This window comes from Pagrus pagrus, assembly GCF_965226575.1.
Source record: "Pagrus pagrus genome assembly, chromosome: 2".
Taxonomy (NCBI): Eukaryota; Metazoa; Chordata; class Actinopteri; order Spariformes; family Sparidae; genus Pagrus; species Pagrus pagrus.
In genome coordinates, this window is record NC_140186.1 from 7,315,145 (window position 1) to 7,340,326 (window position 25,182).

The 25,182-nt window shown below is 43.4% G+C and overlaps 1 protein-coding gene and 1 pseudogene across 2 annotated transcripts in view; both read left to right on the plus strand.

The window, feature by feature from the left end:
• The window catches only part of LOC311273111 (perforin-1-like), a 32,428-nt pseudogene extending 21,910 nt beyond the window's left edge, over nucleotides 1–10,518 (plus strand). The window contains exons 4-10 of the transcript in view: nucleotides 5,275–5,417; nucleotides 5,507–5,645; nucleotides 5,757–5,837; nucleotides 6,672–7,085; nucleotides 7,738–7,831; nucleotides 7,884–8,043; nucleotides 10,289–10,518. The product of the transcript in view is annotated as a perforin-1-like (transcript). The remainder of the gene's footprint in view (nucleotides 1–5,274; nucleotides 5,418–5,506; nucleotides 5,646–5,756; nucleotides 5,838–6,671; nucleotides 7,086–7,737; nucleotides 7,832–7,883; nucleotides 8,044–10,288) is intronic.
• Nucleotides 10,482–24,677, plus strand: LOC311272848 (uncharacterized protein). Its single transcript, XM_084379548.1, has 11 exons — nucleotides 10,482–10,707; nucleotides 11,754–12,125; nucleotides 12,460–14,232; nucleotides 14,319–14,407; nucleotides 15,089–15,147; nucleotides 16,484–16,647; nucleotides 18,864–19,029; nucleotides 19,117–19,308; nucleotides 21,611–21,832; nucleotides 23,580–23,739; nucleotides 24,312–24,677. The coding sequence occupies exons 1-11, from the start codon at nucleotides 10,665–10,667 to the stop codon at nucleotides 24,384–24,386; spliced, it is 3,315 nt and encodes a 1,104-aa protein (XP_084235674.1). The 5' UTR covers nucleotides 10,482–10,664; the 3' UTR covers nucleotides 24,387–24,677.
• The last annotated feature ends 505 nt before the right edge of the window (nucleotides 24,678–25,182 follow it).

Below are 25,182 nucleotides of genomic sequence, written 5' to 3' on the forward strand. Positions count from 1 at the left end.
ATGACTTCTGCCCTGAGACCAGGAGGGATTCACCTGCCCTCAGACAACTTCTGCCCTGAGACCACAGGAGGCAGTTGTCTCCCTTTTGTCCAACGACGTTGCCCTGAGACCCGGAGGGATTCACCTGCCCTCAGACAACTTCTGCCCTGAGACCAGTGGAGACAGTTGACTCCCTTTTGTCCAACTACGTTGCCCTGAGACCAGGAGGGATTCACCTGCCCTCAGACAAAATTCTGGGAAACAATGGTCTCTGCCCTGGGACCAGATGAGACTAAACAGCCATGAGGAAAATCCTACAAAACAACTTCTGCCCTGAGACCAGAGGAGACAGTTGACTCCCTTTTGCCCAACTAGGTTGCCCTGAGAACAGAAAAATACGACTTCTGCCCTGAGACCAGGAGGGATTCACCTGCCCTCAGACAACTTCTGCCCTGAGACCAGAGGAGACAGTTGACTCCCTTTTGTCCAACCACGTTGCCCTGAGAACAGAAAAATATGACTTCTGCCCTGAGACCAGGAGGGATTCACCTGCCCTCAGACAACTTCTGCCCTGAGACCACAGGAGGCAGTTGACTCCCTTTTGTCCAACCATGTTGCCCTGAGAACAGAAAAATACGACTTCTGCCCTGAGACCAAGAGGGATTCAGCTGCCCTCAGACAAAATTCTGGGAAACAATGGTCTCTGACCTGGGACCAGATGAGACTAAACAGCCATGAGGAAAATCCTACAAAACAACTTCTGCCCTGAGACCAGAGGAGACAGTTGACTCCCTTTTGTCCAACCACGTTGCCCTGAGAACAGAAAAATATGACTTCTGCCCTGAGACCAGGAGGGATTCACTTGCCCTCAGACAACTTCTGCCCTGAGACCACAGGAGGCAGTTGACTCCCTTTTGTCCAACCATGTTGCCCTGAGAACAGAAAAACATGACTTCTGCCCTGAGACCAGGAGGGATTCACCTGCCCTCAGACAACTTCTGCCCTGAGACCACAGGAGGCAGTTGACTCCCTTTTGTCCAACCATGTTGCCCTGAGAACAGAAATATGACTTCTGCCCTGAGACCCGGAGGGATTCACCTGCCCTCAGACAACTTCTGCCCTGAGACCACAGGAGGCAGTTGACTCCCTTTTGTCCAACCATGTTGCCCTGAGAACAGAAAAATATGACTTCTGCCCTGAGACCAGGAGGGATTCACCTGCCCTCAGACAACTTCTGCCCTGAGACCAGAGGAGACAGTTGACTCCCTTTTGTCCAACCATGTTGCCCTGAGAACAGAAAAATATGACTTCTGCCCTGAGACCAGGAGGGATTCACCTGCCCTCAGACAACTTCTGCCCTGAGACCACAGGAGGCAGTTGACTCCCTTTTGTCCAACCATGTTGCCCTGAGAACAGAAAAATATGACTTCTGCCCTGAGACCAGGAGGGATTCACCTGCCCTCAGACAACTTCTGCCCTGAGACCACAGGAGGCAGTTGTCTCCCTTTTGTCCAACTACGTTGCCCTGAGACCCGGAGGGATTCACCTGCCCTCAGACAACTTCTGCCCTGAGACCAGTGGAGACAGTTGACTCCCTTTTGTCCAACTACGTTGCCCTGAGACCAGGAGGGATTCACCTGCCCTCAGACAAAATTCTGGGAAACAATGGTCTCTGCCCTGGGACCAGATGAGACTAAACAGCCATGAGGAAAATCCTACAAAACAACTTCTGCCCTGAGACCAGAGGAGACAGTTGACTCCCTTTTGCCCAACTAGGTTGCCCTGAGAACAGAAAAATACGACTTCTGCCCTGAGACCAGGAGGGATTCACCTGCCCTCAGACAACTTCTGCCCTGAGACCAGAGGAGGCAGTTGACTCCCTTTTGTCCAACTATGTTGCCCTGAGAACAGAAAAATACGACTTCTGCCCTGAGACCAAGAGGGATTCACCTGCCCTCAGACAACTTCTGCCCTGAGACCACAGGAGGCAGTTGACTCCCTTTTGTCCAACCATGTTGCCCTGAGAACAGAAAAATATGACTTCTGCCCTGAGACCAGGAGGGATTCACCTGCCCTCAGACAACTTCTGCCCTGAGACCAGAGGAGACAGTTGACTCCCTTTTGTCCAACCATGTTGCCCTGAGAACAGAAAAATATGACTTCTGCCCTGAGACCAGGAGGGATTCACCTGCCCTCAGACAACTTCTGCCCTGAGACCACAGGAGGCAGTTGACTCCCTTTTGTCCAACCATGTTGCCCTGAGAACAGAAAAATATGACTTCTGCCCTGAGACCAGGAGGGATTCACCTGCCCTCAGACAACTTCTGCCCTGAGACCACAGGAGGCAGTTGTCTCCCTTTTGTCCAACTACGTTGCCCTGAGACCCGGAGGGATTCACCTGCCCTCAGACAACTTCTGCCCTGAGACCAGTGGAGACAGTTGACTCCCTTTTGTCCAACTACGTTGCCCTGAGACCAGGAGGGATTCACCTGCCCTCAGACAAAATTCTGGGAAACAATGGTCTCTGCCCTGGGACCAGATGAGACTAAACAGCCATGAGGAAAATCCTACAAAACAACTTCTGCCCTGAGACCAGAGGAGACAGTTGACTCCCTTTTGCCCAACTAGGTTGCCCTGAGAACAGAAAAATACGACTTCTGCCCTGAGACCAGGAGGGATTCACCTGCCCTCAGACAACTTCTGCCCTGAGACCAGAGGAGGCAGTTGACTCCCTTTTGTCCAACTATGTTGCCCTGAGAACAGAAAAATACGACTTCTGCCCTGAGACCAAGAGGGATTCACCTGCCCTCAGACAAAATTCTGGGAAACAATGGTCTCTGACCTGGGACCAGATGAGACTAAACAGCCATGAGGAAAATCCTACAAAACAACTTCTGCCCTGAGACCAGAGGAGACAGTTGACTCCCTTTTGTCCAACTACATTGCCCTGAGAACAGAAAAATACAACTTCTGCCCTGAGACCAGGAGGGATTCACCTGCCCTCAGACAACTTCTGTCCTGAGACCACAGGAGGCAGTTGACTCCCTTTTGTCCAACCATGTTGCCCTGAGAACAGAAAAATACGACTTCTGCTCTGAGACCAGGAGGGATTCAGCTGCCCTCAGACAAAATTCTGGGAAACAATGGTCTCTGACCTGGGACCAGATGAGACTAAACAGCCATGAGGAAAATCCTACAAAACAACTTCTGCCCTGAGACCAGAGGAGACAGTTGACTCCCTTTTGTCCAACTACATTGCCCTGAGAACAGAAAAATATGACTTCTGCCCTGAGACCAGGAGGGATTCACCTGCCCTCAGACAACTTCTGCCCTGAGACCAGAGGAGACAGTTGGCTCCCTTTTGTCCAACCACGTTGCCCTGAGAACAGAAAAATATGACTTCTGCCCTGAGACCAGGGGGGATTCACCTGCCCTCAGACAACTTCTGCCCTGAGACCACAGGAGGCAGTTGACTCCCTTTTGTCCAACCATGTTGCCCTGAGAACAGAAAAATATGACTTCTGCCCTGAGACCAGGAGGGATTCACCTGCCCTCAGACAACTTCTGCCCTGAGACCACAGGAGGCAGTTGACTCCCTTTTGTCCAACCATGTTGCCCTGAGAACAGAAATATGACTTCTGCCCTGAGACCAGGAGGGATTCACCTGCCCTCAGACAACTTCTGCCCTGAGACCACAGGAGGCAGTTGACTCCCTTTTGTCCAACCATGTTGCCCTGAGAACAGAAAAATATGACTTCTGCCCTGAGACCAGGTGGGATTCACCTGCCCTCAGACAACTTCTGCCCTGAGACCAGAGGAGACAGTTGACTCCCTTTTGCCCAACCATGTTGCCCTGAGAACAGAAAAATATGACTTCTGCCCTGAGACCAGGAGGGATTCACCTGCCCTCAGACAACTTCTGCCCTGAGACCACAGGAGGCAGTTGACTCCCTTTTGTCCAACCATGTTGCCCTGAGAACAGAAAAATATGACTTCTGCCCTGAGACCAGGAGGGATTCACCTGCCCTCAGACAACTTCTGCCCTGAGACCACAGGAGGCAGTTGTCTCCCTTTTGTCCAACTACGTTGCCCTGAGACCCGGAGGGATTCACCTGCCCTCAGACAACTTCTGCCCTGAGACCAGTGGAGACAGTTGACTCCCTTTTGTCCAACTACGTTGCCCTGAGACCAGGAGGGATTCACCTGCCCTCAGACAAAATTCTGGGAAACAATGGTCTCTGCCCTGGGACCAGATGAGACTAAACAGCCATGAGGAAAATCCTACAAAACACCTTCCGCCGTGAGACCACAGGAGACAGTTGACTCCCTTTTGCCCAACTAGGTTGCCCTGAGAACAGAAAAATACGACTTCTGCCCTGAGACCAGGAGGGATTCACCTGCCCTCAGACAACTTCTGCCCTGAGACCAGAGGAGACAGTTGACTCCCTTTTGTCCAACCATGTTGCCCTGAGAACGGAAAAATATGACTTCTGCCCTGAGACCAGGAGGGATTCACCTTCCCTCAGACAACTTCTGCCCTGAGACCACAGGAGGCAGTTGACTCCCTATTGTCCAACCATGTTGCCCTGAGAACAGAAAAATATCACTTCTGCCCTGAGACCAGGAGGGATTCAGCTGCCCTCAGACAAAATTCTGGGAAACAATGGTCTCTGCCCTGGGACCAGATGAGACTAAACAGCCATGAAGAAAAGCCAAATTTATAAATTAAACTACCCTGCCCTAAATAGCCATTGTTTTTTGAATACGAGTACAGTTTCTGTGATAAGAACCGCTAGCAACAGCCACTGCAACATTTTAATGCAAGCTACAACACTAGCAGCTAGCAGCTAGCTTGCTTCTAAAACAGTAGGCTAGCCTAAACTTACAAGCTGCGCCATTACACTATGATTTGAGTGAGGGCAGACAAAAATTACACAGCTGCACAATGCTCCATTTTGGAGAAAATTGCTCACACTTTGTTTTTACAAACATACTTTGAAATGATATCCAGCTGCAGGGCGGCAACTTCAAAATGGTGGCCCCGCCTCTGCTATTGTCTCCTCTCTGGCGATTGGTTGTCAGATTGAACCAATCACAAACGTTTCTGCCCTCAGGAAAACTTTGAGTAAAGAAAATTCCCACCCGCTTCAAGGTCATTCATTATACACGAATGAAACCATGATTAGGAATGTTATATTCCATTTCTGCCCCAACACCTGCACACTGGACCTTTACAAAAAAGATTTTTCGGATGAACTCCAAGCAGCTCATGAGCTTTTATATTTTATTTGTCAGGTTGGTATAAATGTAGATAAGTTTGTGTCTGCTGGCCTGGAGGTGGGAGGAACACGCTCCTCTGCATATAAGTTTGCTTCAGAAAGAACCAGAGAGGGCCGCTACTCCTTCAGCACTCACAGGGTGACCTGCAGCCATTATCGGTCAGTTGTTAACATTTCTCCAGTCTTCTAGCAGAAGTTTAAGATAATTTCAGTTAAGACAATTAACTATTCTGTCTCTTTGTGTCTAGTTACCGGGTGTCCAGCACACCGCCACTCAGCTCTGAGTTCAGGGAGGATTTGGCCAGACTGCCGAGTCACTATGTCTCCTCCACCAGGGCTCAGTACAGAGAGCTCATACAGACCTACGGCACACACTACATCCGCCAGGTTAACACACACACACACACACACACACACGCAAACACACCATTTTAATTTCCTTATTAAAGAAATAATAAACACTATTTTTTCTCTTAACAACATTGTTCTTCATTTCAGGTTGACCTTGGTGGGCGACTCAGGCGAGTCACAGCTGCACGAACCTGTTTGTCCACACTGAATGGACTCTCCTCCAGTGAGGTACATGTAGCATAAACACACAAATGTTGTTACACCACTGTCAGAAAGAATGCATTTTTGAGTTGAATATAAACGTATGTAAATCATTTGGATGCTGTTTTTTCCAAACCCCATGAACAAATATTGATTTATGTCTCTATACCATTCTGTGTTCAAATTTTAATGTTTTTGTATTTAGTTATTTAATGGATGAAGCGAGTGGTGCTTCACACAGCAGAAACTACATTTCTGAGTGGGAGTATAAATGTGTGTTTGTGAGTGTGAGGCAATGTAATGCACCATGAGATCTCTCAGCATTAAGGCACTGTTTAAAGGAGACGTGCTTATTTTCAGGTTCATAATTTCATTTTGGATTGCTGCTAGAATAGGTTTAAATGCTATAGTGGTCAAAAAACACATCTGTTTTCTCATTCTGTTGTGTCGCAGCACTGTATACCCTCAAACGTACTGTTTTAGCTCCTGTCTCTTTAAGGCCCTCCTGAATACCCAGCCTTGTCTGATTGGTCAGCTCACACATGCCTGACCCAGCACCACTAACAACAACAGAGAAATAAAGTGCCAAATTAGCCGTAAGGCATACGTTATGCAAATATGTGACATGGTGATGTAGTGTGATGTCACAAAGACACAGAATTAAAGTTGAGAATACTGACGAGGCGTTTCAGGTGCAGTGTTTTCTGTGGGAGAGAGGAGCTTCTGTAGATATGGACCTTTTACATGCACATACACCTGTATAAACACTGAAGGAAAGGAAAAAACAAAAAGCATACAGTAATAGGACTTCTTTAAATGTTGTGCATTATCCATTAACTGATCCGATCTCCTGTCCTCTAGGTCCACTCCTGCTTATCACTGGGTGTCTCTGTAGGCCTCGGGAAGGTGTCACTATCTAGTAGCCAACAGTCTTGCAACAAAGTCCTACAGAACCAGGATGTCTCCACTTCATACAGCTCTGGTCTCCACCAACACTACACAGATGTGGCAGGAGGCAGTGGTTGGTTGGGGGAGTTTTCTCTTACTCATAATGACTCTCTGGGCTACAGGAATTGGTTGAAAAGTCTTAAGGACCACCCGGATATTGTTTTCGTACTCCCTTAGGCCAGTGTATGAGCTGGTGCGCACTGAGACACAGAAGTCAGGGATGAAGGCTGCCATAGAGCAATACTTAGAAGACAATGCCGTGAAGATCTCACCCAAAGAACCACAATGTGGGGGCAACACTCCCAACCTGGCCCCCAACTGCTGGATGTTGACAACAGACAAGCCCGGACTCAGAGAGGAATAGCACTAGCGTATCATAACAAAATATTGGTGAAATGAACTAGTTTCATGGCAGATAATGCTCATAGAGGCTGCGCTTCGGTGCCCGGATCACTCGCATTATATGGATATACGCGGCACTCCACTGGATCTAATTTCGTCCGAACGATGCCAAATGACACCAAAGTTATCTGGGTGAGTAAATGATAATATATTTTGCTAGAAATAAGGTCCAGGTTGTAAAAAACGGTAGTTATCCTTTAAGGCTCAATGACTGCTCAGCGCAATAGAGTAGTTTGTAGTCCTAAATCCTAGAAAACAGTTTTTTGTACATCTGGTTCCTTCGTCTCAAAGTCAGTGGGTTTTTTGAATTGGTTTTCAAGTTAAATGACTGAAATAAGGTGTGTGGTTACCACAGGCTTAAGATATTTGCACGTTTTGTTCTACGACATTAATGTGAAATGTGAAAGTCAGTTAATCAACATGTAACATGAACATTATGGGGCATGTTTTGGAAAAATGTCAGTATGGTACGTAGCCTATGGCACATCAACCTTGGACACATCTGCGATTGAGATCCAAACGTTGTTTATCAAACAACAATATTATTTCACCAGTTCTTGTTTTCTCTTATTCACAGCTATGCCAAGATGTGGTACGGTTCCATCTATCACAGGACTCATGTGGTGCGCTCAAACGACCCCTGGTGGAACGCTTATTATAATCTGGGCAAGGTCAGTAAATCTTCTCATTACAAATCATTTCAAAAGAACGTCCGGTTTGAAGGTGGAGGTGTGGGACGAGGACGTGCAATACGATGACCTCTTTGGATCATGTATGTGGCACCTGAGCCTGGGGACACACAGACTGAACTGTCCGGCCAAGAGAGGGGGCTTTGAGATCCAGTACACTCTGACCTGCGACTCCTATCTGACTGGAGCGAGGTGTAACCAATACAGACCATCTCCACAGTGAGAAATGCATTTCAAGAGCCCAAATCCAACTGATTTAAGAATCCATTTTTGTGTTCAAAATTGTTTTAACTGGCTGACTTATATTCACTTTAAAGTGAAAAATGATAGTTTAAATCACGTTCTCAACTGATTAGATTTATCTTTACAGGCCTGTGAGCACAATCATTTTGTTGTAAACATTAATAACAATCAGCTGCTGTGTTGTCAGCGGTGAATATTCGGTGGTGGGTCAGTTTACATTTAGACTGCAGACTGTAACTGGTTTAATTTTCAAATCTCAGTTGTATCAAAACTGTCAGATCCTTATTTTGTAAAAATTTTTGTGTGTCCCTTACATTCAAATAAAGACTGAAAACTGCACTGTAAATCGTTTTTGGGGCTGTTTCAACTTACAAGTCTAAGTTCAATTGTTGCCTTAAATATTTGAGTTACCTTAATTTAGGTTGAATAGTTTGTTTAAAATCTCCTTTTAAGTTTCCTTATTTTGTGTAACACAATTTAAAGTTAACTGAACTTGAAAATACATCTTCAGTTAAGATACAATGTTGAATCAATGACTGTTCAGTGACACTAACAAGCATTACAGTTAAATTTGATGTCCTTAAAGGTGAAGAGTTAAGTTTCAATTTCACATAAGAAACAGCAGCAGCTGCTCATGTTGGTGCTTCTTTGTTCCAGCATTTGCATCATAACATCATGTTAACCAACTCATAATGACTTAATAAAAAGTGTTTGTTAAAGTAAAGACTGGATTCAATACGAACTAATCATCCAACTCATCATTTAAAGTGAAAAGACTTCAACTTAAAAGAACTGTTATATGTTAATAAGTGCAAAAGTGGTCTGAAAATAAAAGAATATCAACTTTAAGTTTAATCAGCTTGAAACAAATAAAACTTGTATATGTATGTTAAGTTAATAAGAAAATATAAGTTGATTCCAATAAATTCTGTAATGACTTTTTACTATAAGTACACACTGCATGTACTCTGCACTCAAGACCATATAAATCCTGTAAACAACATCAACACCCCACACAGCAACAATTGGGTGGATCAGGTTGGTATCACCTGTACCTGTACCAACAGGTCACATATGACAATACGTCATCGCTACACCACTCTATGACCTCAGAACATTATGACATAAGCATATGTTAGTTTGCAGACAGCGCCCTCTAGTGTTGGAGGTGTAACAGACAACTTACACCCCTTTTCCACTGGTCAAAAATCCCACTTAAACCTGCTAAGATTGGGCTTTTTTGTGCAATAGGAATGTGGAAACTCTGCATCACCCGGGTCAACTGACTCTGCAGTAGAACCGGGTTATCATCACCTCGGCTCGGCATTGATCTAAAAGTAAGACCCGGGGGAAGACGCTAAATTCCACTGCGCAAAGTGATGACGCGTTATCAACATCCGGTGGTGCCGCTTAAACAGGAAAGGGGATACATCTATCCAAGGACGTTTTATTACTGGACACAGTGTTGGAGGTGGAGCCCCGTTCATTCCTATGAAAGCTGCTCAGTGGTGCTTTGAAGCCAAAAAAGCTCGACTTACTGGCTATGAAAATACTTAGATCACAGACCAGGCCAGCTAACTTCCGGTTTAGCAGTCGGCTAACTTAAATAAAATAATCTAATCACGCGGCTCTTCGAGACTTTACAAATGTTATTGGACCAAAAATTGGCTCAAATTCTGACAGTCAAACGAGTCATTGAGGAATTTATCCACCGTTTTACAGACACTTCTTTCACAATGGGTCCATTGTTGTTTCCTCTTATGTTACAACTGTTTCCGGCGCCTTCGTGACGTCAGTGACGTACAATGTGACGCTCCAGATAAAAATCACAGACTGCCTTGTCTGTGGGAAGTGGGAACAGGGCCAATAAGCGATTTTTTTAGCAGGTTACAAAAAACCTGTGTAGACCCGCTAATTTTGGTGGAAAAGCGGTATTACTTGTGTGACAAGATGCCCCGCTCTCCCCTAATTGTGCCACTATGTGACCAACACAAGCTCCATAAATCACTTTAAACCGGTAAAGACCAGCAGCTGAGTGACAAACACAAACAGACCCCATCTTGCAACACTCCTGTCTGACACACAGTGGGGTGTGAATGTAAAAGCACTAATGAATTGCCCCTGCCCTCTCATGTCTTCATGCCTCCTGTGGTTAAAGGTTTCCTGTGTAACGTTCAAACACTCTGTAAAAACCAGCTCCCGCCGACACCGCTGGATTCCTTCCTCTCATCTCTGGAAATGCTGATAGATTCAAACGACCGCACGGAGCAGCCGAGCAGCCTGGAGGCGGCGTGAAGCTCTCCGTCCAGCCCCACAGACAGGACACTGTGTGGGACACACGTGTGTCTCATTACGGGCTGTGTCCTGACAGACAGACCCGCGGTGGTTTCCGCTCGGAGGAAATGATGGAGAAGGAAAGTTTCTGACGCCTCTCCGGGTTTGTTGGGACTGTCCGCAGGAAAACTGGAGATCAGTTTCGCTCTGCTCGTCCTCGGCTTCAAGCACAGATACTGTAAATCTGAAAACATCTGTATGGATTTGGGATTAACACTGAAATGTCTCAGGATTGGAAATGCAGCTCCACGTTTATTTGTTGCTTTTTATTATCACGACAGGTAAGAAAATCCGCCTGAACTCTCTCTCTCTCTATGAGCCCTTTATCGGACACGCTTTTAGCTGAAACTCTTGTTTACTTGTTTGTCACTTTTAAGTTACTTCACAGGCTCTTTTGTCAACATGAAGAAGGTTTATAGGTTGCCAGGTTTGTGTACTTAAATGCCTCAAGCCCAGACCTAAATCTTATGGGTCATCACTTTGTTAAAATAATATGAAAGAAGTTTGTTTTCATCTATTTTAATTAGAAATGCTACAACAAGTCACTTAAACGATTTAAAGACAATTAGTTGACAACTATTTTAGGCTGTCAGACAAGATTTGCTGCTTTTCTTTGTTATTTATGATAGTAAATTGAAAAGTCTTTGGGTTTTGGACTGTTGACTGGAAAAAAAGCAACTTTAAACCGTCACTTTGGGTTTAAGTTAAGTCACAAGCACTACTGTCCATATGAAATTGGTTTATAGGTTGCCAGGTTTGTGTACTTAGAGATTAGTTTTGTGGTAACCTGAATGTGTTTAGCCCAGACCCAAATCTAGGAGGTCATCACAAGAATAAGAAGGCTGGAGGAAGATCTGTCTAATGTTACACAAAACTTTTTCTTTAACTCTGTTTACTTGAGCTGCAACGAAGAGTCATTAAATCCATCGAAAGACATTAGTTGCCAACTGTTCTGACAATCGTTTCAGTAATTTTTCCAAGTAAAAATGTCACATTTTACTGGTTCCTATACATTAAATGTTAAGATTTACTGCTTGTCTTTGTTATTAATGATGGTAAATGAAAAGTCTTTGGATTTTCGATTGTTGTTTTGGAAAAAAGAAGCAATTTGAAGACTCGTGATGGTTATTTTCCATGTTTTTTTTATTTTCTAGGAATATTTGCTAGTTGCAGCCCTACATTTGATCATATTTCTAAATTATTATTATTGATTTTGTGAAAAATACCCCTTTGGATGAACTGTCTGCAACTTATATCAGTAAATGTTAAAAAATATCTCACTCGATTGGTACAACATCACACACAGCATCTTCTTTTCTCCCCTCAGATAAAACATTGGCCTTGTCGCACCACCACTGTGGCGGAAATGTCAGCCTGGACCGAGAACCCGCTGGACACATCAACCTCACTTCACCTGGACTTCTCACTGACACCAACAGACTCGAACCCGTGAACGACCACTCTGACGAAACCCTGCATGTTTCAGTTTGCACTTGGATGATAGACATTCCTCTGGGTCGGACGGTACTTTTAAAGTTGGAGAGTGGTTCTAACATATCAGTGCGCTGTTTCTGGAATGAGGAAGACCTGGTCCTGGAGACTGGGGGGACATTTCTGCTCTCTGGCTGTGATGGAAACAAAGCCTCACTCATCTGGACAGGAGCTGGACACTCAAATGCAGTTCAGCTGTCTTATTATGGTGAGAAACTCAATTATCCAGTTTAGTTTATTGAGTCAGCGTGCCCTACTTCTTTGCAGTTGCGCCCTGATCACGAGAGTTTGATCTAATTGTGGTTGCCCCGATGAGTACATGAAAAGTTTTTACAGCAGGAGAGGAGTGTTTTGGTTACTTTGGCTGTATGGTGTGTGACTGTGGAAATGTATTGTTCAAAATGGGCTGTAAATCTGTTCGTCGGAAAGTTCTTATCACACTCACTGTGGCATGAGAGAGAGATGTCATGTTGTTGTGATTTCCACTCTGTCTCTCCTCACCCTGTCCCTCTCTGTTTTTGTGTTTGTTCCTGGTCATCCAGTCCAGGAAGATGAGAGGAATTCCTCGGAGGGCCACACCAGCCCACGCTCAGACCGAGACCTTGTACGTCGCTCTCAGACAGGAACCAGCTTTACAAGCACAGCCCCTGTTGGTCAAGAGGTGGTGAGAGGAACCGAAGGGGGCAAGGGTCGCCTCTTCGAAGGTCTGGAGGAGTGGAGCTCCGGGCCTCAGTCTGAGTCTAGTCCCTCCTCTCAGGACCGGGGGCTGCCGCACCCCACCTCACCCCTGCAGGGACTCGCTGCGACTGGGAGAACCGATAGGGAAACTCTCCCTCTTCCTGAGGAAGAACCAAACAATAGAGCGGATACATCTGGAGCTGCTCACCTCGCTGATGGGAGAACACACCCCTATTTTCAGCCTAGTACGGACACACTGTTTCACACATCACAGTCGGCGAACACAGAAACAAACTCTAGCAACGAGCTCCTTCAAACACAGATGGCACTGAAACATGCCACAGACAAATATACAATCACTCAGACATCTAACATATCAGTGGCGTCCACCTCCAGCGTCCCACCTCTCACTTCTTCTCCCCCTGAGCCACAGTCCTGGACTCCCTGGGAGAGCGGCACCATCCTCAGTCCACGTGGTGGAACTGCCAGTGGGTCACCTGGAGAGAAACACTCCTGGAGGAGCCAGCGAAGCACAGATGGACTTAAGTCAGATCTGACCTCCCCCATCACCTCTGACCCTTTAAGCACTGACACTGAGCCCACAGCGTCATCATCCTCAGAGGGCTCCGTCAGGACTCATTCGAACACTGCTGTTGGCACCGCGGAGGCTGCGTCGTTTCATCCAAACACAAGTCGAACTGACTCATTCGCATCTTCTGCATCAGATGTCACCAGTCAAACTTCTGCGTTCGAGTCCTCTGATAAATCTGAAAACACGGAGACGCTTCACACTGTTCACAATTCGTCCACAGAGAGTCGGACAGAGAGCGTCACACACTCTCCACCTCCGTACACGTCGTCCATAGTCACACAGACAAGCAGAGAGGCAGCAACGCAAAGTACATACACGACTAACACGCTCCCCTCCTCCTCTGACATTACGAACGCTGATGACTGGAGACTCACGGCTTCTTCCTCTACACCCAGAGTCCAGAACTCAACTACGACAGGAAGCACCGCTGACACTAAAACTTACACACTGCGTCCCACTCATGATCTCGCGCCTACAAGTTCACAGACTCCTCTTCCTCACACGTCATCCAGTGCGTCCACGCACTCACCTACATCTTCATCCACACTCCAAACACACACCACTTCATCTGCTAGCTCACATTTCACTTACTCGTCATCAGCTTTGCCTTCTACTTCCACTGCACCTGCTGCACTCACAACCCTCATACACCAGAAGACCGGCTCACAAACATCAACGATCAAACCTTCACTCACACCTCACACAGAAGAAAACCACCTGTCCATGCCGGCGTCTACTAAAGTCCCAGCTACACAAACACAGTCCCACGACTACATTACTACGACACGTGCTTCTCTGCTCTCGCTCACTACTGCAAAATCAGATGATGGACACGGAGAGGTAGTAAAAGAGGATGAGCTTCCCAGCAGCACAACCACACACACTCCCACGGCTGGACCTCCACCCTCGACAACCCCACATCCCAGCCAGGAGAAGCATACAGCGCTCACACCTACTGTACTAACCTTCGTACCCACGTGGAGCCCCAAAACTAGTCAGACGCCCAAGTTCTACATTGTGCCCGACCAGCCTGCAGCCATCAGAGGTATTCGACATATCTAAGTGTAATTAAGTTATAGGTTTGGGTGTCGAGGCCGGTTGTAATGTTATTATCTGCTTGCTCTGCTCCAGTGCAGTCGATCGAGCTGCTGCTGCAAATCATTGTAGAAGAGTCCAGATCGGCTTTTGATTCTGGCTTGGAGGAAGACACCGCCGCCTGGGTGAGAGATCATTTATACACACACACAAACACACACTAGATGTGTTTACATGCACCCTAATATTCCACTAATAATCAGAATTGATCTGAATGAATTTTCAGTCAGATCAGGAGGAGTGGTGTGAACATTAGATAATCTGTCCAATAGGAAAATATTAGCACCTTAAAACAATGTAAACGCTTTTATCCAAGTGTTTCTCTCTGGTCAGAATAAATATATTCTCACTGTACATGTTCGCCTCATGACAGGCTAACATTAGGTGACGTTGCTTCTAGGAGGGACAGAAACATGGTGGCAGAAAAAGAGCTTGTCTGTGGCTGATAAAATCTTTTTTGTTGAAGATCTTGTCAAGATTTAAGGACTGTTGAACGCCTTAATGGTCAAAAGGCTCAAAACGACTTGTTGTTCAAACAACTGTGAAAAGATGAACAGGAAACGCAAATAAATAGATAAAACTTCTTATTCTTCTTCATCTGTTACATTGCTGGTAGATAAGACGCTTCAAAGCGAGCGAAAGCACGTAAACACACATCAGATCAGTTTGTTTAGCGTCCGTGTAACTCTAATCAGAATGATTTTAATCATTTTAACGGAAATGTATGAATAAGCATGTTTTTATACAATAGATTTATAGTTTTACTTATTGGCTGCTACAAAGTTCTCACTCCTTGTTTCTCTCAGGTGGAGCCGTACCTGCAGAGAGCCCCGGGGTTCAGCAGGCTGCTGGGAGTCTGGAGCAGGTGAGGTCTTGTAGAGCGTGTCCTGTTGTCAGTCTGTAGTCAGCCAACAGTTTGTGCCTCTCATTTATTACCATTAAAGTCAAGTCACAGAGCTAAACATCCAATATATGAGATTCTGAAATAAATACCTGGTGACTTAAAAAACCCAGAAGGTCATTAAATAAAACTAACTCTTCTGAAGGTTTTTCCATAATCCTCAAAGGCTCTTCTGACCATCTGTATGTCTATAAAAATAATCGGTCTGCTGCATTATGAACAAAAACATTATTACCTGTTTCTGAAATTGCAGCTGCTTTTGTTTTCTTAATCCAGGTTACAGGAAATGACTCATGTCCTTGCTCTTTTTAGCCATGCTAAATGGAGCGGCAATTTTGGTCGGTCAGTCCGGCTACCGCGATGGTCCAGACGGAAATATCTCGACAAATAATAAACAGATTACCATGAGATTTTGTACAGATATCCGTGGTGCCCGGAGGATGAGGATGACTCTGGTGACCCCTTCACTTTCCTGTAGCTCAGTGTTGTTTTCACTCACATTAACATGGAATAGATGTGGCACAAATTGTGGTACAGACGTTCACGTCCCCTCAGGATGATTTGTAATAACATTGGATATTCCTTGACTTTTCTCGAGCATCATTATCAGGTCAAAAAAGTTATTTGTATGATACAAGGGAACGGACTTTAATATTCCCTATGTCTGACCTGTAACACTCCTAATTTTAAAGGGTTGTAACAATGCACTTTTTATTTTTTTCTCCATTTTAATGTAGAAAAAGAAAAAAACAATGCACTTTTTTTAATCTCAGAAGTAGGTCATCAGTTTGATTCCCTCTGCTTAAACAGCCTGGGTTAAAACTTTTTAATGAAATAAGAGTATTTTTTGCTAAGCAACGGACATGGCTTACAAATGATTTAATTAGCCTACGAACAAAATATTAAAAGAGACAGAATAAGGTTGTTCGAGGGCCATATTTGGCCCACAGGCTGCCAGCTGAAAAGGTCTGCTTTAGTTTATGACCACATGCTTACAGAATTAATGACATTCCCACCAGCATCAGCTCTACTTTGTGTTGAGCACTAATTAGCACAGTGGTTCCCAAACTTTTTCTGCAAGGCCACCATTTTTGTAGATAACTATATCTTCAGGCCGCCTCTCCACCCCCACATACATACACGTCCTCTGCTTGCAGACTCCTGTCGAATTTATTGTAAACATTGTTTGTAATTATTACAGAACTTTTTTTTATTTGATGCCCAGCTCTGTGACTCGAATATAATGGCCCTACACGAGAGGCAGAAAGGTGAATGTGCTCTGCTGTTGTTGTTGTTTCAGTGGCCATGCAGTTCAGAGTCTGGTGGAGTTTAAATCCAGCGGGGCTCTGCAGTGGCTCAGCATGACGGGACCCACGTCACTGCTGGAACGAACGGGACTCGCTCAGGCTGTCCGCGAGGGGAGGAGCTTCAGATCGTCCAAGATCACCAACGTCACACTGGGAGGTAAGTCTGGGTAGAGATGCTCACATCTAGACGGCCGACTCAAGAGTCTGACCACGGACCTTTGTCACACGCCGTTCTCCGACTCTCTTCTTTCGTTTCCTGTCATCTCTGCTGGTTAGTCGTCAGCCCCTGTGTACTATATTTACCTGGGGCAGGATTCCTTTCTTAACCTACTTACTTAATTAACCCAGTTACAGGCAGACTCATGTAAACATCATAACTCGGTTAGATGGACTCAGTTAAGCTCACAATCCAGTTATGAGAAATCTCATTAATGCGCCCGACTTACTCGGATATTAAACTTGTTGTCTACATGGTACTGTTCTGTGTTTTTACAGTCAATACACTCAGTGCTTCGTCTGTAAATCAGGAGCAAAGTGAGAGTGTGTCAGGGGGAGAGAAACAAATCCACGAAAGGCATCTATTTCACATTTGACAACGCCTGGGTGCAAGCTGTTAAAACTAAATCAAACTAAAACTGTCATCACAAAGAGAGCATTATTTATTTACATTAATTAACCGGAGCGTTCACAATAATCACTCTTAATCAGCAGGGAGAGGCACATAGAAACAGCTGTTTACAGTTAGCAGTGCTCTCTCTCTGTGTCTCGCTGAATGTCCCTTCTGTCTGTGGATCACTATCATCATGGGGAGAAGTGATATTAAGGTCGCAAGTATAATTTACAACCACGACAAAGCAATCGGGCTAAGAAACCAAATTAAGTGACATGTTCTGTCTGTCTGTCTGCCTGTTGATCAATCTCCTCTGCTCTGTTTCAGTATTATGGAAAGCATCACACCTACACACAAACACACTAATTTCCAGCCACACTCAGAAGAAACACCCACTTGTTTGTGGGGCTTACATAAATCATACGCCAAATATTTAGACACAAAAAGCATTTAACCACATTCCAGCATAGCTTGTGTGATTTGTACCAAACTCACACACTTCAGGCGTCACTGAGTGACCGAAACCGCTCCGTCTCAAATCAAGCTGAGGAGCTTCTGTGTTGTGCTGGAAGCCGGTCTTTAGACTATGTTAGTGGACTCCATAGCTACTGTTGCTCTCTGTTAGCAGAACGGAGAGAGGCGCTGCATAAAGTCACATCCCTTGGACTGTCGCGGAAAACCCAACCTGAATAGTTCACAAAGAAGTCAGCAGCTTTAAACTACTTAAACAAATCGTCCACAGGCTTGTATAGGCAACTGAGAGAGACAGGCAGGTCTCATTTTTCACATCACGTTGCAATCCGCTCACATATAGCCACTAAAAAAGTGATTAATACATGTAGATTACTAGAAATTGTTACATAGAAACCCTTTGAAATGCATCTAACATAGACAAACAAGCGATATATGAGTAACTTGGAATTAAAAGAATAATAGAATAGATAACATTTATTTACAGATGTTTATAGGGACAAAGGAGATGCCAGATCCAATAAAATAGATGGCGGTCCAAAATTCTGCCGAAACAAATTAATGCCTTAAAAAACCTTTTATAAAGAGAAACAGTTTGATATATCTTACTCATTTGTTCCATAATGCCCCATTGTTGTCTAGAAACTGTAATGATAATAGATGAGTCACACTGTTGATCTGGGTGATACTGGTATGTTCCACATTCACCATCCTGCTGCCTTGAAACCCCCTCACCAGTGCACCTTATTCGTGTTAATCCACAGCTGAAAACACAGTGGAAAAAGATGCCGCCTCAAAAATGAGTTCAAAAACAATGAATACAAGGTGTAAAGAAAATAATAATAATCTGGAATGGAACAAGTAAAAATGGCAAAAAAATAAATGAGACATTTTTGACTAGAAATTAAAAGACATCAATAATAAGTTAATAATAATGAGTTTTTAAAGTCTAGTCCACCTATTTTATATATATTTTTAATTTTTTAAAACTTTTTTACAGTTTTCATTACAGTTTCAGCACTTAAACAATCACATTCAAACACAAAGCGGAAGGATGAAGAGGGGAGAATAACATACATTTTTGATTTAGACGGTGTGTTAGTGTTCAGATCACCTCACTTTGCTCGTATAGCTCTTTTAATAAAAACATCTTTTTGGAGGCTCAAGGAGTACGTTATCTGTTCCATCTGGTAAATCTCCCGTACCTACTCAGTCCAAATATTGTGTTTTAGGAGGTTCAGGTTTTAACCACCTATTTTTGACACCAGTCTCACCCTTTAACTTCCCTCCAGGTCTGCAGGGTGAAGTGTGTGACTGGTTACTGCAGTGCCCATCTGGCTACAACTGTGTGTCCCGGCCCGGCACTTCAAACTACAGCTGTTCTTCTGTCTGCCACTTTGACCACTGCCACCACCACGGCATCTGCACACACCACCCGGGCCAACTTCCAGTCTGCCGGTAAGAACAGAGACACCTGCTCGTACACTTATTTTCTATCTCTGAGAAAGTTTTGTTCATGTAAGTGTCCTCTGGTTTGTGCACTAGCTGCCTTGTAGGAGAGGACTTCTGGTACATGGGTCAGAGGTGTGACGTGAAGATGACTCGAGTGCGGCTCGTGGGCGCATGTCTCGCCATCTTGCTCATCGTGGTGACGGTGATAGGTGTTTCGGCGTTTGTGGCAGTGCGACGCTACCGAGCCATTCTGATCCAGGCCAAAGTAGATCAGACTCGGAGCAGGTATGCACAGACTTCATCATGTACACACTTACCATTCCAGCTCACAAGACACCCTACAGTACAAAGATAAATATACATGATTATATCATGTCATTAAAACCATGTCGACCTTGGAGGAGATTATTCGTTGTCTGGGAAGAGAAATCCAGACACTGAGATGTTCATAACTGCACGTACAGTGATTGTAATTACAGTAATGTCCACTAGGTGTCACAGTCTGGCTGCAGAGCCACATACTGAAGATGAAGGCTGTGCTGTGGTTTCCTGGCAAATGTTGAGACAATCTGGATGAATCCAAATGTCCACCGTCCCAATATATGTTTTTTTACACATTCAGTGTTATCAGACAGGACTTCAGGTCTCACTCATCTCCATCATAAAGGATCAAAAGTTCTGTTATCCACTGCAAAAGTTATTTTTCAAAGGTTGGCCTGCTGACTTTGTCAATTAAAGCAAGATCAATACCTTTATAATACCACATAGAATGCTGTTTAATACCAAACTGGCCAAAGTGTGATGATAAGTAAGTGTGATTTCGATTTGATTTATCTTGTTTTTGTGTCATGTACACAACCCTCACTGGTTTACAAGACACAAAAATGCAGTTAAAAGTTATAGTTTACTTTGCAGCCCGGTCGTAAACAAAATATTCTGCCTTCTCTCATAAACTTGGCAAACAAAAGTATGATGGTAAACCAGTAGGGACTATATAGCCTGGATTTATTTGTTATTGTTGCACATTTTTTCAGTACCTCCCAAAAGTAATGTAGCAGCGTAAAATAGATTTTAAAAGATAAACCTCACTACAACAGTAAACTTATACACCAAATGTGAATATTATGGCTTAAAAACTGTGTGTAGCTTACAGCAGACTTTCTTCTGCTTTATTATTATTATTTTTAATTTATTGTCACATACATTGTTATAACCTGTGGGTATGCAAGTATGAAAGTTCTGGCTGCCACTAATTCTCATTCAAGTTTTAGAGAAAAACACATCCTGGCTTGTTAGTATTTCTTTGAACCAATCACAGTCGTCTTTGGTGGCACTAAACCAGGTTGCAGCATCAATGCTCAGTTGCTTACTTTATTTGGTTAGTACTGCAAGTGACCTAGTGTTAGAGTATATTGTGAATTTCAGCTTGTGGGCTGCTAGCTTGGAGGTTGTTTTTGTTTTTTCACATAGGCAGATAGGGGAAGGACGAAGGGAATGCTGCCCAATGACAGGCTTTATACTAATGATCCTCATCTGCTGAGTTACTCTAGCAATAAGTCTACTTAAGGTCACTTGTGGACTCAATGCATTGTGGATGTTTTAAGCCCTCGACAAATGCAAGTTGTGTAAGAAGTGTGGACTTTGGGATTCAGCCTCTTGAAGTTGTATCGGTCAAGATTTTTGCGGAGACATTTGTCGTCTGAACCTAAGCCGGGATGCAAGACAGAAGAGTTTATCCACCTTAACGCTGAAGTTTCATCCTATTGAGATTAACTCCGACTCAGACGGAGAAAGTTCAGACAGGAAGTGATAAGTCAAAAGTTAAGCCTTAAATCCAGAGTGTTAACAGTTTGGAGTGAGCGTTCTGTCCAGATAACGCTGGACTCAAGAGCTTTACTTTCTCCGACGGGCTCACGCTGCAAAAGGCGATGATGACAGATGAAACATCTTTAATCAGGCAATATGTGCTTGTTGTTTGTCTAACGAGATGTTCCTTCTTACCAGGCAGTTTTATGTTTGTCTTATTTAGCTTGTTTCAAGCTATTTTGTTCTTTATTATCTTAATAAGACATTTAAACTTAGTGTGATTTTACTGCTGGTTCTGAGTGACTTAAGGCTTGTCTAGGGTTCAAATTCAAATTTGAAATATTTTCTTCCTGCTTGTAGTGTAGCTGTACAGGTTTTGAGATTTCTGTGGATTCTTTGAGGCTAGATATTTTTACTTTTTTGAAAAATATTGTGTTTAAGTGAAATTTCCCAGTTCTGTTGGCAGATAATTTTGCTTATTTTAAGTAATATTTATCCCTTTTTTTCTTGTTTTTGAGAGCTGACAAAGTCAAAATACTTCTTTTTGCATTTGTTTTGAATGTAATATTATATTTTTTTCATTCAAAATGATTATATGTCGATCAGTTTGATTGAAAAGATGAATTCTTTTTGTCATTTGTATTGAAAATAATAATAATAATATTGCATTAGAAACAAAAGCAAGTATTTTGAACTTACTGTATATGAAATACACTTACACACAAATATTTATTTGAACTCCAGATTACATATGATACATCAGGATCTGTTGTGTGTACAGCTACCGCAGGTTCAACCATTTTGATGAGCTGTCAGGACGCTTCTGGTTGCGTTCGTGGGCAGGATCAGCAGACTCGCTGGATAATCCTGCCTTTACACGCTCCGATGAGTTACTGCACCTGCGGGCGCTCGACCGCCCCTGCTGTTACCACGACGACACGCTGTCGCTGGCATCCACATGCCCGAGCCACGGAACACGACTCAATACAATCTACCCCCACAGGTACACACACACACACACACACACACACACACACACACACACATCCAATAGTACACATCAATATGTTTGAGAGTATCAGTACGTTCCAGTTATTGATCCTGCGGGATGATAAATGTCTGTCAGTCTTCAGGTGATATTCAGCATCAACATGAAATACATGATACAATATACATATGATATAACACACTTGCGCCTGTAGTCTGCTGAGAAGAGTACATCATTAAAAAAGCAACATCAGATTTACTGTGATGACTAATTATGGAAGTAATGATCAAGATAAGTACAAGCTAAGCGTACAGCCTGTTGCATAGAACTCCTGTACAAAGTGCCCAGGGCAGTCATCACTCTAAGGTGGATAATGTGGAGAAATTTTTGTCTGAACAAGCTGGATTTCAAGAGATCGACTCCTGCTTCACACGTATCCAGCACCACGTTGGCCTGACGACAGCTCACAACAGCTCTTTTTGAATGCAACTTTTTGTTTTTTTGGTTTAAATGATTTCGAATGCAGGTTTACTCTCAGGGTAATGTTAAGATTAGATCTGTTAAGCAACCAAACAGACCCTGCTTAGTCCAACAGTCGGCAGTCGGCCGAAGTTGGGGCCGTTGGTGAGCGTCTGTGGCCCTTGTTGTTGCGGTGTGTGCCTCACCGTTGCCACTAGGTGGCACTTGTCTGCTTTTTGGTCAAGCCAGAGGCCATCATTGAGAGGAATCTGTCTGATTGGCTGTTCAGCTAATTGAATCAGTGCATGAGAAGAGAAACAGAAAGCACCTTCAGCATGTCGCTGTAGTATATGGGATGGCCATTTAATGCGATTTCTCTTGTCTCCGCCTCTTTGCCAGTGCCATTTGTAATTTTTTATCCAACATGTTCTTGATCAGAAAGCCTATTTTAGCAAAGTTGGTATCAACCCAACCCTTTCATCCACCCTGCTGCACCGTCATATGATGTCAATTCGGCAAATCAAGTACCATTTTCTCTAACTTTCCGGGTTGTTGTTCTGATTTCAGGGGGGCGTTCACATGAATTTTGGCAGTCAGAAAATATTGTCCGAATATACTGTCACCACATGAACACACTATCAGTTTCAGATATAGCCAAAGACTGTACTGAACACCGAAACATAGAAGCTGTGGGTTGTAAAACCAAAATGATAGGCTGAAAGATGCTAAAAAGCCCAGTCCCTATCTTATTCACCTAATCATTTAATTTAATGTCAATATAGAAATATATATTATATCAGTTGTCTGTAAATCTGTAATGATTTGATTCTGTATTCAATTTAAGCAAAAGCAAGCAAGTTAAAAATGAAGCAGAAATAGTTAAAACACATTAAACTGAGTGTATCATTTATTGGTTGTTTAAATATTTACCAGTTATCTTTCTCCCAAACTGCAGCTGAATAATATTTCTAAAACACAGAAGTTCAAGTCATCATTAAAACCCCCCAAAGTTTCTCTTGACAAAAATGTAAATGCACATCTGTAACAGGGCTGCAACTAACAGTTATTTGCATTGTTGATTATTTTTTCTCCAAAAAATGAATTAGTTTTTCGGTCTATAAAATGTCAGAAAATCTAGATCAGAGAATTATTTCTTAAAAAATTATAATTAATCGATTATCAAAATAGTTGCCGATTGATTCAATGGTTGAAAACTAATGGATGAATCTTTTCAGCACTAGTCTCTAAGTATTTACACTGACATATAGAGTGTAGACAATAATCGTCTCTGTATTCCCTGTAGTTCTCAGTATGGCTGGAGGGGAAGCGAGATGAGCGTGGGAGATGGTGTTTTGGACTCGGGTAAGGCCAGTGACCTCTCTGTGTGTAGCTGGCCTGTGGAGCCCATCCAGTGGACTCCCTTCCCACTTCTGCAGCAACTGGCTTCCCACAGGACACCCACAGTGAGTGTTTGAGCGCCCTGTTCAGACCTGGTATCTACATGCATCCTGACTGATCCAATCACAAGTGGACAGCTCTAAGACGCTTTGAGGAGGCATTTGAGATCCAATCACTCAACCACATTCAGAGACTCCCTTACAAATTACATGGTTTTAAGAGAGAGAGACTTCAAAAAAAGCTTTTCCAAGCGGCTGTGGAAATTCTAATTAATTCATGCCTTCTTGGAAATTTGGCATTGAATTCAATACATCAAGTTGTTTCTTTCCTTGTAAAAATTGTCAGTTTGTAGCAGCAAAGCTGGACCAGCCTGTCTGCTTCTATGTCCCCAGACTCCCTTTAAAAAAAAAAGATGTTTTATATTTCTCGAGTTAGGAGAAACTTTATACATTTTGAAAATGCTGGGTGTGAAAAATTATTTCTTTGCTGACAGACTAGCTGTCCAATTTTGATTGGATCACTGAGAAAAGATGTTGATACTAGATCTGAATGTGTGTGTGATAGATAGATAGATAGATAGATAGATATCTGGTCTCATTTCATTATGTGATTATATGCTGTTCCCCTCTGAAACCAGGTGAGGATGTCAAGGCCACGGTCCTACTGTGAAGGCATGGAGCTGGTAGACATGGGGAAGAGCTGGACTGCGTGACACACAAGAATCAAATCTGTTCTGACACTGGTATCTGCAGCTAATTTTAGCTTTCAAGGCCTCCAAATCGTCTTGTTTTGTTGATAAAACTGTAAAACAATACTTGTAAATGTGTATATAACTGTATATTTGTTTGTTAAATTGTTGTCTGACTCTTCTGTCCGTTTCTTATATGCACACTCTGACGGGATGAAGGATACACTGTAAAAATAGAAAAAACAAAGATGCTTTCTAAATGTCTATGGCACACTGATATAATGCTTTAATAAACCTAAATCTTATTCAGGGTAAGAGCGAATATGTTGTATTGTTCTTGCTTTTGTCTCTGGGGTCATCGTGTAACAAGGAAAGTTTATTTGTGTAGCACATACACAAAAGCAGTTAAATGTATTAATGCATTATAACATTTTACAGTAGGTTTAGCTTAAACAAATAAATATAAGAGAAATTGAAAAGATTAAAGAGAAATAAAGACAAGATAGATTAAGATAACAGATATGGAAGCTTATTCACTTATTTCAGAGCGTTGGATGATAAGATTGACACCAGTCTCATGTCTGTACGGTGAAAGAACTACAACCAGTCGCTGGCTAACTTAGCTTAGTAGAAAGACTGGAAACTGTGGGAAACGGCTACGCTGAATAAAACGAGTTTGTGGTGAGGGTTTATGTGCCAAACAATGTCCTGGGTACAGTTACTATCTGGATTCTGATCAAGAAGTCAAGAAATAGGTCAACAAACAAACAAGATATAACATGTAAGTAAGTGAGCTCAGGAGCCGGTAGATGGATTTTGT